Here is a 15600-nt window from a genome sequence, read left to right as displayed (position 1 = left end):
CAAACTCTATCGTTGGGAGAGGCCTTTAGTCAATTATTGCTCTTTCATAGACTGATAATGATGAAAAAAACATGATAACGACACACAGGCTAAGGGGCCAAAAATATAACATCCCTCGTTTATGGACGGAGCTTTAAATAGCAGAACAATACTCTACGCAGCTGTATTATGCGATTGTGGTTTGTATCAATGTAACGTATCAATTCGGTGCTGAAAGCTAGCAGAATTGATTAGACTGTGGCGTCGGTGGCTTGCAATCAATTCAAATGGGCCGCAAATGCTCCGTTCGCCGTCGGCCGTAGCCCGTGACGTCACCCGTTTTATCTCTAAACTCTCGTTTAATGTTTACCATGTGCAATTGCATACTGTGATAGATAGGTTTGAACCATTCATACAACTCTGTGAAACCCGCTCACGTGTAGGGTTGCTATAATTTCCAAATCATCATCATCATAATATCATATCAACCGATAGACGTCCCAGTGGTTGACATAGTTCCTTTGTAAAGTTTCAAATTTCACGGTTTTGTGCAGCTTGCGTTTAGCTGATCCCAACGACGCACTTGACGGCGTCTGTCCACCTCATTGGGGTCGCCAGCACTTTAGGTACATCGATACTCCAACCCGCCCATTGCCATAGCTGCGCGACTAGTAGAAGAACAAGAAGGGTAAGATATAGAAAAAACAAACTATACCCAAAACAGTACAGTACGACTGGATTATACCAATTTAACGTATCAAAATTTAGGTGCTGAAAGCTAGCAGAACCAATGAAACGCAGCCATAGATGGAAGAGACGGAAAGATAAAGCTTTCAAAACACAATCCCACACGCGACGAGGCGGCAAATAGTAAAATAACCAAAATATACGTATCTGTATTGCACAACTGTGGTTTGTATCAATCTAACGTATCAATTTAGATGCTGAAGACTAGTAGAACCGGTGAAACACAGTTGTAGATCTAAAAGACGGAAAGACAAAGCTTTCAACACACTCAGACACGCGACGCGCGGCGTAAAATAATCAAACTATTCACATCTGTACCAATTGCACTACTTTGGTTTGTATCAATGTATCAATTCGACGCTAAAAGCTAATAGAATTGATTAGACTGTGGCGTCAGGCTTGATATCAACTCAAATGGACCGCAAATGCTCCGTACGTCACCTGTTTTGTTTCTGCTTTCCTGTACACTCCCACAAAATTTTTACTATAGATATAAATATGTAACGTTTACAGTTAAATGATTTAGGCGGAATAATTGTGAGCAACCTTACGCTACGGAAATTCGCATGATTGGTTAAGACTTCATAATTAATATAATTTGAGGATTGATGATAACGTAGAGGTGAGACCTATGTCCAACACAGTAGGGGACCGTTATGAGGATGATGTTAAAAAACTTGAAAACTGACGACGAAAATAGCATTTAATATGCAATACCCTAAATCCATATTTATGGTGTCTTTTCTCTTAGTCTAAAATGGAAGCGTATCAGCCTTATCCAACCTTACTAAGAAGCTGGCTTATAAAAATCCATAGCCCTTATCCTTATCTTAAGAATTAGAAAGGCTTTGCCGGCAATGTGGTAAAATAATGACAGTGTATAGTCAGTACATATTTGAAAATTTAATGTACGTTCATAAAAACATTTCTAAATTTAAGAAAAAATGTGACTGCAATAATTTAAACATTAGAAGTAAGAATAAACTTACAGTGCAATATACTAGGTTACATAAAATTCATAATTCGTTTAAAGGAAATTGCATACAATTCTACAATAAACTACCAATTGTCATCTTGGAGATGTCTCTTAAAAAGTTCAAAGTTTGTATTAAACGTAAGCTTATAGAAAAGTCCTATTATAGTATAAAGGACTACGTAAACGACAAAAAAGCTTGGGTGTAAATTATTGCTCTAACCAGGTTGCTCTTCTAATAATTTAAAATGACATTGTGAGATGGTGATAACAAAAAAAAAAAAAAAACACCCGGCTAAGTTTGTTGTGGGCTTCTTCTTAGACCAGGACGCGTTTGGAACCCTCGTAGCTTTAGTTTTAAGTTTACGAATGTGGTTATCGCCATCATCTCACTACCGTGTGGTTCTTATGTACGCATCAAAAGTGCCACGTGTGGGCCTACTTGAATAAAGATTTTTTTGACTTTGACTTTGACTTTGATGCGGCCGAAGCCACTACACCAGCTGTGAACGAATTTAGGAATTGTATTTAGGACAAAATTTCTTTCTTTACCCGCAGGGAAACGAACGTGGTCCCTCGGACTTTATAGTTACATAGAGTACATTGATGCGTCAGAACTCCTCAGAGCTAAAGAATACAATCATTTGCAAAGAAAATTGACGATAAATTAGACCCAATGATTTAACACAATTCCTAATAGTTATCTCTTCGGGTAAATCGTGAACCGTCACGAATAACAATGGCGTTCATCAATCTCGCCGATACGTAGGTATTTTGTACAAACAAAAAAAAACGAAACAGCCTCTACGGATCGTTTACGTGAAAACGATCAAAACAAACATTATGGCGGGGATCGGGGCAAAAAGCGTTTGTTTCGCTTTTTTTTAGTCTCATTTAAAGGAGGTCGTCGGCCCTGTCAAGGACGCGGGGCACGTGGCTGGTGCGACAACATAGGCAGGTGTGGTATACGTATGTGTATCCAGGCACCCTGGCCCGCTGCATTCGGGAACGCGTCTCCGTTACTAGTAAATTATTAACTAGAGGTTTGCTCACCATTTCCACCTCCTACAAATTCTTAGAAGTAGAATTTCCCACACATTTGTTATTATGCTCCATATTTTACACGCAGGTTTTTATTTTCAATTATTTTGTATTTTCAATATATTTTTTTTTTCACTATAATCCCTCTCTTATATCAAAAACCTCACTGGAGCAGTTTTAATGTCCACCTCAGCGCAGTGGTGAACGCTTCTTCTTACAAGCGTAGTTGGCCCGGCATCAGAGGCAAATTGGGAATTTATTTTTGATAATTTTCTCTGGTCTCGTCTGGTGGATGTGGCTTCGGCCTTTGTTGGTTACCAGGGTGGTAACCAACAAAGGCCGTAAAGATGTGCCGGTACCATCTTTGATTGCATCATCAATTACTACACGGTATGATTGCTCATTGCAGTAGTTGCTTTTGGAGTTAAGTACTTCTTATTAGATCTATCTTCGATAATTTATCCAACTAATTATTATTTCAACATGGGTCACCCCTCAGAATGAGATGGTTTAGGGCGTTGGGTCGTAGTCCTACTACAATGGCCAAGTTCCGATTACGAGACTTCAAACTCTTTGGACAACAATCTGGAGAACTCAAAGGTACGCAGGTTTTGCTCATGATATTTTCCTTCAGCGTTGAAGCAATTGATATTTAATGCTTAAGACACACTTAACTCCGAGTAGTTAGTGGTGCCGGGGCTCGAACTCGGTCCCCAAGAAAGGCGGTCAGGCTTGCCACTAAGCTATCACCGCTCACCATAAAGAAACAAAACAAAACATGGAGCCTCAGTCTTTATCTTCATCATTCTAGGTACCCGATCGTACCATTAATTCGCTAACTTCCTATAAAACCGATTTGAATTGCCGACTGAGTAAAGGTTACAAAATCTATTTCACTAGGCAAAATTACATTCGGAAAGATGCGACCTTTATTGACCTATAAAATAATTAGCAATCATGTCGATCGGTATTTCCAATTTATTTAGGTATATGAGGCCAAATACCTCTCAATTGAAAAGGAACTGTCGAGACCCAAAGTTTTCGGCTTACGGCCAAATACTGTTTAAAAGCAATTTATTATTAAGGCTTTAACACTTCGCATTAACCACATAACTCAAATTCATATTTGAAATGTTCAAATATGTAAAAGTTTGTGAACATTAGAGGCAGTTCGTCATTTCCTCCGGCTGAAAATAATTTGCATGTAATTTGGTACAAGGGTTATTTTGATACCATGGATTATTAGCTTATTTTTATGAGCATCAACCTACTACATATTAAATAACTTAATCAATAATACTTTCTGTCATGTCAAACATTACATATCCTTAAAGGATGGAGATAGCTAAAACTGTAAACAGCTTAAAAATTTAGAATTAAAAGACTACAAGTTAAAGTGCAGGAAATATTAATAAATTTTAGTAATTGGAAATTTTGATATCCATTTTATAGCAGCAAGAATAGAATACAATATAATTACTTTATTTGCTTGAATATGGTACACATTTTGGTCTTACAATAACTATTTGTGACTACTAAACACAACTATTTGAAGAGTATCCAAAAATTGAAATCAAACTTAATTATTACACAAAACTAGGGCAACCTGCAATGACACTCGCGGATTTAAAATAATATATATCCAATTAATAATAAAAAATAAAAAAAATTATTAATGCTTAAATGCATGCCAAATTATAAAGTGACTACAAAAATATTTTTATTTAAGTAAGATACTAGCAAGATTTTAAAACTACAAAGCTGGTATATCAATGTTAATATAACTATGCGGTTTAAAAGGCATAATACTTATTATGCGTATTAAAATTACCTAAGCACGTGCTACTTTAAGTATATAAGGGCAATGAACACTAGATAAAATGTATTTAGGATTAGTCATACTTTATACATACACGTGTGTATTAAAAATTATCTTTTATCACATCCACCTACATTTACTACTTCATTTATTTCTTTACATATACATTGCTCCTCCATTACATCTCATGTATTCTATGCTTGTACAGCGCAGCGGTGGTGATTCTCATCTAGCGAGCAGAAGATCGGGATTCAAATTCCAGTAGTCATTAGAGGATTTTTTTTTACCTTTGTTTCTTTAAGAACTTAACTTGCGTATATAACTCATTCATAAATCATACTCGAAACCTGTATTATAAGTTATACTTTGCTTTAACGTTACAAAGTATCTCGGCATGCATTTAGGCGCCTCGCTTCGAGAATTCCCGTCTCAACGCCAAGAATACCGGATTAAAAGTTATCTTTGCTGATTTTATAACATCTTTTTTATCTCCTATGTTTCTTAGTTCATTTAAGTATAAAGTTTCAACGTAAATGAACAAAAAATCGTCCATTCATAAATTTTACAGTAGGTAGTAGGTGAAGATAGACGTTCATTTGGACTACCGCACTAGCTTTGCTTGTCAAACAACTTGGGCCTCGACGCCGTAAAAGAGGCGAGTTTTTGCTAATTCAAGAGGGTTAGATATTCTAAAGTAATTGGCTTTCAAGAAATGCTTGTGATATTTCTACACTAGACTTATTTACGAAGAAAAAAGAGAAAAAAAAAACTTATCTTTTCTCTTAATATACCGTCTTATGATTACGGTTCTCTAGTTATCTCCATTGATCATTAACCGACTGTCATCGTTGTAACATATTGTCTGACAACCGACTGGCGCAGTGGGCAGCGACCCTGCTTTCTTAGTCCAGGGGCGTGGGTTCGATTCCTACAACTGGATGTTTATGATGTGTGATGAGCATGAATGTTTTTCAGTGTCTGGGTGTTCATCTGTATATTATAAGTATTTATCGGTATTATATTCATAAAATATTCATCAGTTATCTTATTACCCATACCACAAGCCACTTTGTGGCTAGATGGCGACGTGTGTATTGTCGTAGTATGTATATATTTATATTCTTTTTGTACTAACGAATACAATACATACTCATATACACCCAGGTGTAAATATGCCATTCACTAAGATACAAGAGCAATCTTATATGCAGTGGTTGTAGACAGTTAATTTATATATTTTTTTCCTTTAGATAGGATAAAATAAAATAATTATTACCATAATATTTGTTTGTTTTTTTTTTTTTGCCAATGCTTTTCTTAATCCCGTCTCAATAATTTATTATGATAAGACATCAAGTTATTTATGATCCACAAAGGCAAAGTATGGCTCTCTTATTTTGGTAGAGTTCAAGCCCGACTTATCTTTGTTGATGACATTCCACTGCCAGACCACCGATACGCGCGTTGGACTAACTGCGAAATGCTTTTAGCGCCCGTATTCAACACAACAACTTCAGCACACAGCAAAATGCAACTCAACTATAACAATATAAAGTTGAGTTTGAAAATAAAGGCAGTGGAGGCAAAGTCGGTATAAATGAAACCTTATTCGTCCAAAATAAAGTCGTTTTCGAAAGTCACATTGCATGCGGGCGTCGAACAATACGCAATTCACCTTCGAGCGCGTCGGGTTGCGGTATTGCGGGCTTCATTGTGTTAAAATAACGATGGAACTCGGATTGGAAACGGACACAATGATAAACAGAACTTTATAAAAATATAGACGGCGAATTGATAACCCTTTATACCCGAATACGGCATAAATTCAAATTCAAATTCAAATTCATTTATTTAAAGTAGGCCTACTTTATAAGCACTCTTGAAACGTCAAGTATGCATGTTTGTGTGACTCTACCACCGGTTCGGAAAGCAGATTCTACCGAGAAGAGCCGGCAAGAAACTCAGTAGTAGTCATAGCAAAGACGGCTAATGTATTTAATAAATTCACCGTGTCATGTAGTGAATTATAATCATATGAGTTTTATAGTTAGATCATTCATACCAGGGTAGCTTGGCACGACGTCTAATAAGATAGATTTTATAAATTTAAAAAAAATAGACCAACGTTTATACTCCATTATGAAACGGAAGTGTACGTATAATATAAATATATAAATTATAAATACATTCCGTAAATATAGATTATATATAAAAAATATTAAACGTTCCACCCGTTTTGTAGAACGTCAGCTGTAAACTTTGTCCTGTATGAATAATCTTGCGTGAAAAAACTATAGAGACGACTCTGGTAACTTTGTAAATTAACATTAAAATGTGACGTGGTGAGAACTGAGTGCAGAGAAGAACCGCTCGACAACATCAGCAATTTATACATTCTTGTATGATAAACTAAATATGCAATAGGTACCTAATTCTCTACCAAACTTACTTCTTATTTTATTATTAAACTTTCTACTAAGTCTGATATATTGCTTTTTGTGAATGTCACAAACTAGCCCGAATTCAGTACGTAAAGTTTCCATTGCCATAAAGAGTTTATATAGCGTGTGATAATTTTACGTCCAACAAACGGCGTTGTTTTTCAAAGAATTTAAGACACGCGTATGCGCAAAACGTTGTGCCAAAATTTCAAAGTAATCGGTTTTAAAAATGTTTATAAGATTTTGAACTAATAACCGGTTGAAAAAAAAAACACGCAAATCGGTCAAGTAACTTAAGAGAAATCGGGAAACCAAGAGACTTTTATTAAACTGTTAAAAAATAGTTTAAATTTTGTCATAAATTTAATAACTTACATTTACATTTTTTGCATATTCAAGAGAGCTCTATCCTCGAGCGCTTTGTATAATTTTCCAATGAGAGAGACTTCATATATTCACTGGGTGTTTGTCGAGAGCCGAGAAGTCCGACGACGAGCCGAACGGTTGACGTCATGTAGTAATGTTCAACTCCTACCAGCTTGCCGGCTAAGAAAGTAACTAACCTACAATTTTTTTATACATTGCTGGTTTTATATCAAGTAGGACTGTCTTTAGTTGGTGTTGAAGCAGCGTTGTATTTTGTACATTGCGGAGTTGTTCGCTGTAAACAAGACTCGGAGTGAGAGAGTATCGCGGTCACATAACCGGTATTCGAGCACGGCACAGTCACCATTCGCCCAGTCCCCAGGCCCGATGTTTTGAGAAAGCCATGTTCGGCAATCGTTGACGTTAACAAAACACGATTGCTTTAGCTGTTCGTAAGAGGCGAGGTATAAAACCAAGAAATACTTTTAAGGCGCACTCGACATGAAGTGTGATATAATGAGCAATGAAAGTAAAAGGGTTTGTATGTGTTGAAATCATAATAATAGGTGTTTTTATTTTATTGTAAATGTATTTCTTGGAATGATTGTGTGAACAAAAAAATCTTGTAAGCGAAATCAAGCTCACTTGAATAAACTAAAAACGTTAACAAATTCTGGACACGATCGATTATATGACTTCTAGCAATTAGAGCTACGAAGTGGTGGTGGTGAAATAATTTAATTCAGACAAAAATACACATAAGACATAAAAACGTGTAAGCAAAATAAAGTTTAGCGGAACATGGTAAAATTAATATACATACATGACTAAGTTTGATGAAAAAGATTAATGTAAAAATGCATTAGTATTTTAAAATAAACTTTTATAATTATTGATTACACAAAAGTGAAAAATTTACGTAAAGAAATGCTTCCTACGGTGTTTTCCATAAAGGCACGAAATTGCGTAGCCTCACTACAGTTAGCGTTGTTTAAATTCATGAATGAACCTAGTTGAGATCAAATATAGTTGTCAAACTATTCATAGGTAAGGGATATACAATAGCGAACCCGGGCAATAACCTCATCAAGAACAATCAGAGGGAAGCCCAACGAAACATAAACAGATCTAGGATATTCATGAAACCTTGAGAAATTACTTACTACAAAAATGGGTCAAAAATTCGTTGACTTTAAGACCAAATCCACTTTTCGTAAAAGGCTCGGCGCGGCGGCGTGAGCGACGGAATCGAATTGTATTAAATGACATTTGCAGTCACGCAAATCTCTGCAAATGTCATTTCAATACAATTTGATTTTTCCGCATACGTTGACGGGTGCGGTAAATGGTTTTTGTCTAGACACTCTGAATACAAGATTTAAGCTTGATCTGGTTTTTCTGTCACATCGTAGAAATTATCTTAAAACGCATCCAACGCTACTCAACACGACACGTCGGAAGGTATAGAAAAATCTGCTTTTGACAATATGTGATTTTTCGTTTCCGTTTACATACGATTCACACATTCCCTTATTGACACGGCACTCAACGTATCACGTCACACAAAGTGAAGTATGAACTAACGTACGAGTACTTAATCAGTGCTTCATATTATTTGCCCATTACGTAACATATCAGTTGTGGTAAACTATACAAAGTAACAAACACAGATAACCGCGAACGTTAATTATCTGCTATGCTATGCCATGATAGTCTAGTTGTTGTTCAGGTTCAAATTCGTTTTATCACATTTCATTTAGGTAAATATGTGGCTGGTACATAGAATAGTAAATGGTTGCAATACACATGTTAACTGAGCATGCGATATCCCCATATACAATACCTATAAATGTTTGAAAGAATAAAGTAATGTCCTTAAGACATTGATTCCGTAAGTAAACTATAGTTAAATAGTAGCAATGCAGGTAGTTTTAACCACGGTGACTAAAGACTTCTGAATTCGAATTCATCAATTCATTGCCTAATGAGAGGAGTTTTTACACCTTTTAGATTTTTTGCTACTGGTGGGCAGTTCAACAGATTGTTGAATGGAAAGGGGGTCCCCGGGTTAATTGGCACAAGCTCGTAAGACGAAGGTTTGTAAACAGAGGCGATGGTCCGGCAGCTGAGCCGGCAGTCGGCACATAAGAGTGACGCGTCGACACCCATCCCGGGCGGGTGGAAGGTCCTGTTTTGCGTGCCCGCCGCCGGTGGGGGTAAGTTTTTCACGAGACCCTATATACCGCGACCCCCCTCTCGTACATAAGGTGGGCGGGGGTGGTTAGCGCCCGCAAAAGGGGCAAAATACGGTGTACTCTGGGCGCCCGCTCTATGTGGGTCAATGTCGGGAAAGCCCGCGTCTGCTAGTGACGAAGTATGCACAATGAATCTGATCAACACGCCCTTGGCGAAACTACAAAAGAGCCGGCAAAGCAATTCGAACAATTTTTTCCCTTCATTGTTTAGTTATCATTCAACACAAGTTTGTCACAGTGGATACCACACTGATTTTGCATGACAGCCATATCTGACCTTGAGTATGAGAAACCCCATGACAAGATGAAATAATGAGTCTAGCAGGAAATTTTAAAAGTTCTGGACGGTCGTCCGTCGTAGCATGACAGCGAAAACGTGACGATTCTTAAAGACTGGCTGACTTAACTGTAATATTGCCTTAAAACACGATCACCCTCCAACATGACGTCTAATTATGTTGATGGGTACTGTAAGCGCAGTGAAAACATCATTGCGCTTGTGTTGAAAGTTTTCACGTACTCTAGTCTTTCTGTGCAAATGTAGTATTTTAAGTTTGGGCACACAAGCAAAGACCTTTGATTAAAGGAGCAAGCAACGATTGATCGCAACGTGCAAATCAAAAGACCATTCTTCGACCCACGGGTTTGCTTTAAGACATATTAACGACCACTCCCTTGAAGAGTTTCGTTCTTTCTCAAAGGGATTTCCGAAGTCCTTAACTGTCAAAAATTCTTCAATACGTTTGCAGCAATGTTATATTTGAGCTTGCCACAAACATGCCCACAATGGAGAAGCGAACACAAATTTATCGACTTAGAGGAAGGATCAATGGTAAGATAGGATGGTACTCACCGACAGCCGGTGACATGGATCGTGAACCGCTCGAGCCGGTGGGGCTCGGCGTGGGCCTCAAGTGCGGCGTGGTAGCGCGACCCGCGCCGCCGCTGCCGCCCGAGTCATTGCTATTTTGACCGGTCAGATCCTGCAACAAAAAGATTTAAGAGTTAGACGTGGACAACATGGAAATTGAATTTCGTATCGTCGACAACGTTGGTGATCTTATAAGCGGAAAGGGTTCGATCCCCGAGAGGAAAATTTGGTAATTTATAATTTTAAAATTTTCTCTGGTGTTCTCTGGTAGGACACCCTACGATATGATGCCGCAAGAAAGTAGGTAGGTAGGTATTTAGGGGTATGTTCATATAACTAACCCCTAACAGGTTAGCCCGCTAACATCTTAAGAGTCATTATCACTTCGCACCTGGTGTGATTAGTGCTGGAGTGAAATGGAATAGATGAATTTAGTAGAATAAAGAAATCACAATAAGACTCAGTCATGTTGTAAGATACCACGATTCCGATTTCACGACATTTATTTCTCTAAATAAATCACGAAATAAACAAAACAACCTTTTTAAATTAAGAAAAGCAAAATTATAAAGTTTATTTTATAAAATGTAATGGTTGATTAGTGAAAAATATTGTATCTAGATAGATAAATAGGATAGGTGTATTATAGATTTGTATAACAAATTAGAGGATTATGGTAATCAAAAAAATAAAGAACATACTTCTTACTTTAGTAAGAAGCTATTCGTTGTGGAATACCGAAAACATCTAGAACAAATAGCTCATTCGAACACAATATGAAGATAAAGTTACTTATTTTAACTTCACATTTTGCAGAGTAGTCACTACTTGGCCAAATAAAGAAGACTAAGATTTTCCACTTCAGAACCGGATATGCCAATTGAAAATCTCAATTTAATTTAATAAATTTAAAATACTTCAACATCGTATTTAGGTTCGTTGCAGGGCTAGATATTTAGACACAGTTTTAATCTTAAAGTCACAAAACAGACTTGATACTTCACAAACAGTATTAAACGGAAGTATTTTATGAGCACATGCATATAAGTCCGAACTGGCCTCATTACCTTGGATTTGATTTGAGACCCAAATTTTGGGACAGTATTTTGGTTATAAAAAGTGAACGTAAACCTTAATCAACAAGCGCATAAATTGAAACAATCATGAGAAACGGTAATAAAAGAAAAGTTATTTTTCAGTCGGAAATATTTATGAAGAATATATGTTGCCAAGTTCGAAAGATTATTTCCTTGAATAAGATATAAAGTTAATAAAGGTGTAATACGCAACGCTAGAGTTCAAGCTCAATTAGAACCCTTACAAAGAACAATAAGATTATTTAGATAAATGGCAACACCTTGACACTGTAACCTCAACACCATGGTTCTGGCGTCGTCGCAGTTAGCAAGTGAAGGCAACAATAGCACTGTGTCAATAGAGCACGGCCGCTTCACTAATCGCAAACATCTCGCAAACGCCAAACAATTCCTCTTTACCTCCCACCAAAACAAATACAAAGCAGACTCGCGCGTCTTTCATCATAACAATCTTATCATCAGGCGTTTAACAATGAAACGCGTAACTTTACGTAATAATATCGACGAATTGATAAAAGTTCATGCAACATTGAATAAGCAAACTTATGTGTATTGTTTTTATGACAAAAGTTACAACTGGAAAATTGTATTGTGCGCTAGCCACTAGGCCACTCACCGTTTCAAAGCGACCAGTGGTCCGATCGTAAATCAATCAAGGGACGTTTTCAATCGGTATCGGCACGGGCACGAACTACTGGAATATAGAGTTCACAGTCGAAAGCGAACCGCGGTTAATGCAATATGAAATGCCGTAGAGTCGAAATCGAGTGACACAAAGCCGAGAGAACGGCTTGGCGAAGTAGCGCGTTCTCAGTAGTTGCGAGAGCGAAGGAGTCGGGCAAGGCGACTGGCGAGGCGAGTCTCGACCCCCCGCTGTCGAGGTTAGCTCGGCTGCGAGAGGCTCCGGCGTCGATCAGACGAGTCCGGCGGGCGGCGACGGGGCGCGGCGCGGCGTGCGGCGGGGGAGAACGATAACCGCGCCGATGTTTTTGCCGCGGATCCCGCTCGCTCGACGCAGCGCAGCGGCGCGTTCTTCATTTAGTACAGAGTCCATTATCTGGTGCGCCGTCCCGCTCTCACCCGCGGCCGCCTCGTCGCGCCTCGCCGCACCGACCGCTGTTTTATTGCCAGCCGACGATTTTAACGTGCGCTCGCAACGTCCGGAGCACAAAAGTTTTTATGGAAATTTCATTCCGAATGCGCCTCGCTCGCCCGCTCGCTCGGGAACGTCAATATAAAAGCACGATAACGAACGGACGAGTCAATTAATTATTATTGTTGGAAGCTGTCGGGTCGTGCTGGGCGGCTCTATCTAGATACTGTACTGAATGTGTTCTGCTCTGTGGAGCGAACGTATTTTGCATTGTATTACAGGATTGATTTGAGTAAAGTTTAACCGCTCAATAGGTGGATTGAATAGATGCGAATTTAACAGTCATATACCTTGTAACTTTATCCTTATACCGATGTACCTCTACCAGCAGCTGATGTGCGAGCTGTAGGCAAGGTATCAATGATGGCGATAAGCAACCTTGACATCCACTAATATAGCAGGTGCTCAAAAAGCGTAATAAAAAATTAAAATGTGTAGATAGTTGAAGTAATCGTGGGAGTGACGTCAAACGGTAGATACTGGTATTTAGGATAGAGGCAGCTTTTACTTATATCTTTATATATATATTTCTTGTGTGCGTGTGTATGTCACTGAACTCCTCCTAGACGGCTGGACCGATTTGAATGAATTTTTCGGTATGCGTTTGGGTGGTACCCTGGATGGTTTAGATTCTCAAATCAGCCCGACAGATGGCACTGGGGTCAGCTAGTGTATATATATATATATATATATATATATATATATATATATATATATATATATATAAGTAAAAGCTAAATAACGGGGTTAAGACATAGGTAGGCTCCAAAGTTTCATAATATTATTTGTGGTGTACCTACATAGATATGTACGTGTTATAACGTAGCTCTAAACATTATCGTACTAGAATCATCAAATATATAATTAGAAAATACCTTGGTAAATAATAAATATACATTAATTTTAACTGTGAAAATGAGTTCGTTATGAACCTTCCACGCAGTGACATTCAGGGATTAACACGATTTTTTTCTAAAAGAAACTTTAAAGAGAAGGAAAGTGATAAAAGCTACTTGTTATTGCTTTTATTCGGAGCAAAACATAGTCTCATATCAAAATGCGAAGCGAATGAATTACTAACCTACCTATCTGCCTAGCAGATAAGCCGGTAAGGATAGGTCAGTGGTGCCAACCACACGGGGGAAACATAGGAAGAGGTACATAGGTAACTACCTCCCTACGTTTTCTGATATAGGTACACCTATATACCTAGTTGCGTATAACACATGCTGACAAGTTGGCTAGGGTGATGAAAGTCACTCTCAGTCGAATCTCAGTCAACGTGTTTGTAGGTAAACATGCGTGGGTCCACAAAGCGGCACAAGACTTTGTTATTTGGGACTCCTTGCAAAAGACCTATGTCTAGCATTGGATGTGAATCGATTGATATGATGATGATGATATTAGGTAAACATCAGGTAAATACTTAAGTCCTACCAAGGAATTCTGTTTCCGTTTCATTAATGAAGGTTTTTTTAAGTCAATGACTAGTTGGCTAGGGTTGGTATCAGCGGTTAAAACTAACATTATTATTTATGCATTAGAATATTAAGCAAAACATGATTAAACGTTTTCTTTACGGGGTAAGGATAAGTTGTGTATCTCCCGCCGTTTTATCCAAACACTGAGCAAGGGCGCTGGGATGGAAATAAAAACGAATAAATAAATAAATATACTACGACAATAAACACATCGCCATCTAGCCCTAAAGTAAACGTAGCTTGTGTTATGGGTACTAAGGTAGCTGATGAATAATTTAATGAATTTAATACACATAAGTATCTTCTTATAATACTTATAAACATCCAGACTTATATCCAGGAAAAAAAGGGCGGAAAACTTCGATTTTTCCCAGTTGCCGTGCTTTGGCGGGGGAATAAACTAATTAGATCTCTTGTCAGTGGATATAATCGGGGGATATAATTGTCGTCTCCTGCCTATATGCTAGCTGTGCTGTACCTAGTTAGTTCAACGCATAACTGAGTAAGCTGCTTGTTAGAGTTTATATTCAACTGTGATATCTAGGTACAATAGGTAACTAGCGACGGCCATAGTCTCCCCGCACATCAATATTCCTAAACTATTAAAATCCAACAGTACAGAACCTAGTTAAATGAACATTTAGTTTGTAGCAAGGACAGTAATTTACTCAGGTTATTTTCCACAATGATCTAGAAGACTTTACCGCGTCCTACGGATTAAATCTGGATACTTTCCCAATTAAGTTTCGTTACGAACTCAACTGCGCATTATTTTTCTAATCTCTGTTTCTCAGTATCTAACAGATTATCCAGTGAGTATATCAAATAGTATCTAACAAGAGTGAGCTTACTATGTCAGTATCTGTACCCGACAGATTATCCAGTAAGGATAGGTCAGTGGTGCAAACTATACACGATTGGGTATTGTGCGTATGTGCAATCGTTAGAAGTAGCGTGGTTTATAAATAGGAGGCAAGACGGGCGAGTAATCAATGTATTCCACTATACGTTTTTGTAATAATAATTGTCCCTCGGAAAAGCGTTACACACATTATGAGCGTATCTGAGATCAACAGATTATCCAGTGAGGATAGGTCAGTGGTGTAAACTGCACGCTAGGGTGTGTATTGTTACCGTGCACTCGTAGAGGCCGCGCGGTCTATAAATAGGAAGCAAGACGGACAGCAATTATTATTAACACAGCTATACCTGCGAAATATAGTTCGCCAACCCGCATTGGTGTAGAGTGGTTGTGGTCTACGCACTGAGCCCATATCTCGTATGAGAAAGGGCGCTAGTGCCTTCATGGATGGATAGATGCCGCAGCACAATTAACTGCACAAATGTTTATACTGAACTAGATTGTTGGATTGACAA

The 15600-nt window shown here is 38.1% G+C and overlaps 1 protein-coding gene across 8 annotated transcripts in view; it reads right to left on the bottom strand.

Moving 5' to 3' along the window:
* The window catches only part of LOC120633608 (trithorax group protein osa-like), a 164887-nt gene that overhangs the window by 30176 nt on the left and 119111 nt on the right, over positions 1–15600 (bottom strand). For all 8 annotated transcript variants that reach the window (XM_039903841.1, XM_039903843.1, XM_039903846.1 and 5 more), the window contains one exon: positions 10475–10604. In XM_039903841.1, coding sequence (XP_039759775.1) covers positions 10475–10604 — 130 coding nt within the window. The remainder of the gene's footprint in view (positions 1–10474; positions 10605–15600) is intronic.

The sequence above is a fragment of the Pararge aegeria genome, chromosome 22 (assembly GCF_905163445.1).
Source record: "Pararge aegeria chromosome 22, ilParAegt1.1, whole genome shotgun sequence".
In the NCBI taxonomy this organism is placed as follows: domain Eukaryota; kingdom Metazoa; phylum Arthropoda; class Insecta; order Lepidoptera; family Nymphalidae; genus Pararge; species Pararge aegeria.
Note: the sequence above shows the minus strand (reverse complement) of the source record. Positions and strands in the feature narration are given on the sequence as shown.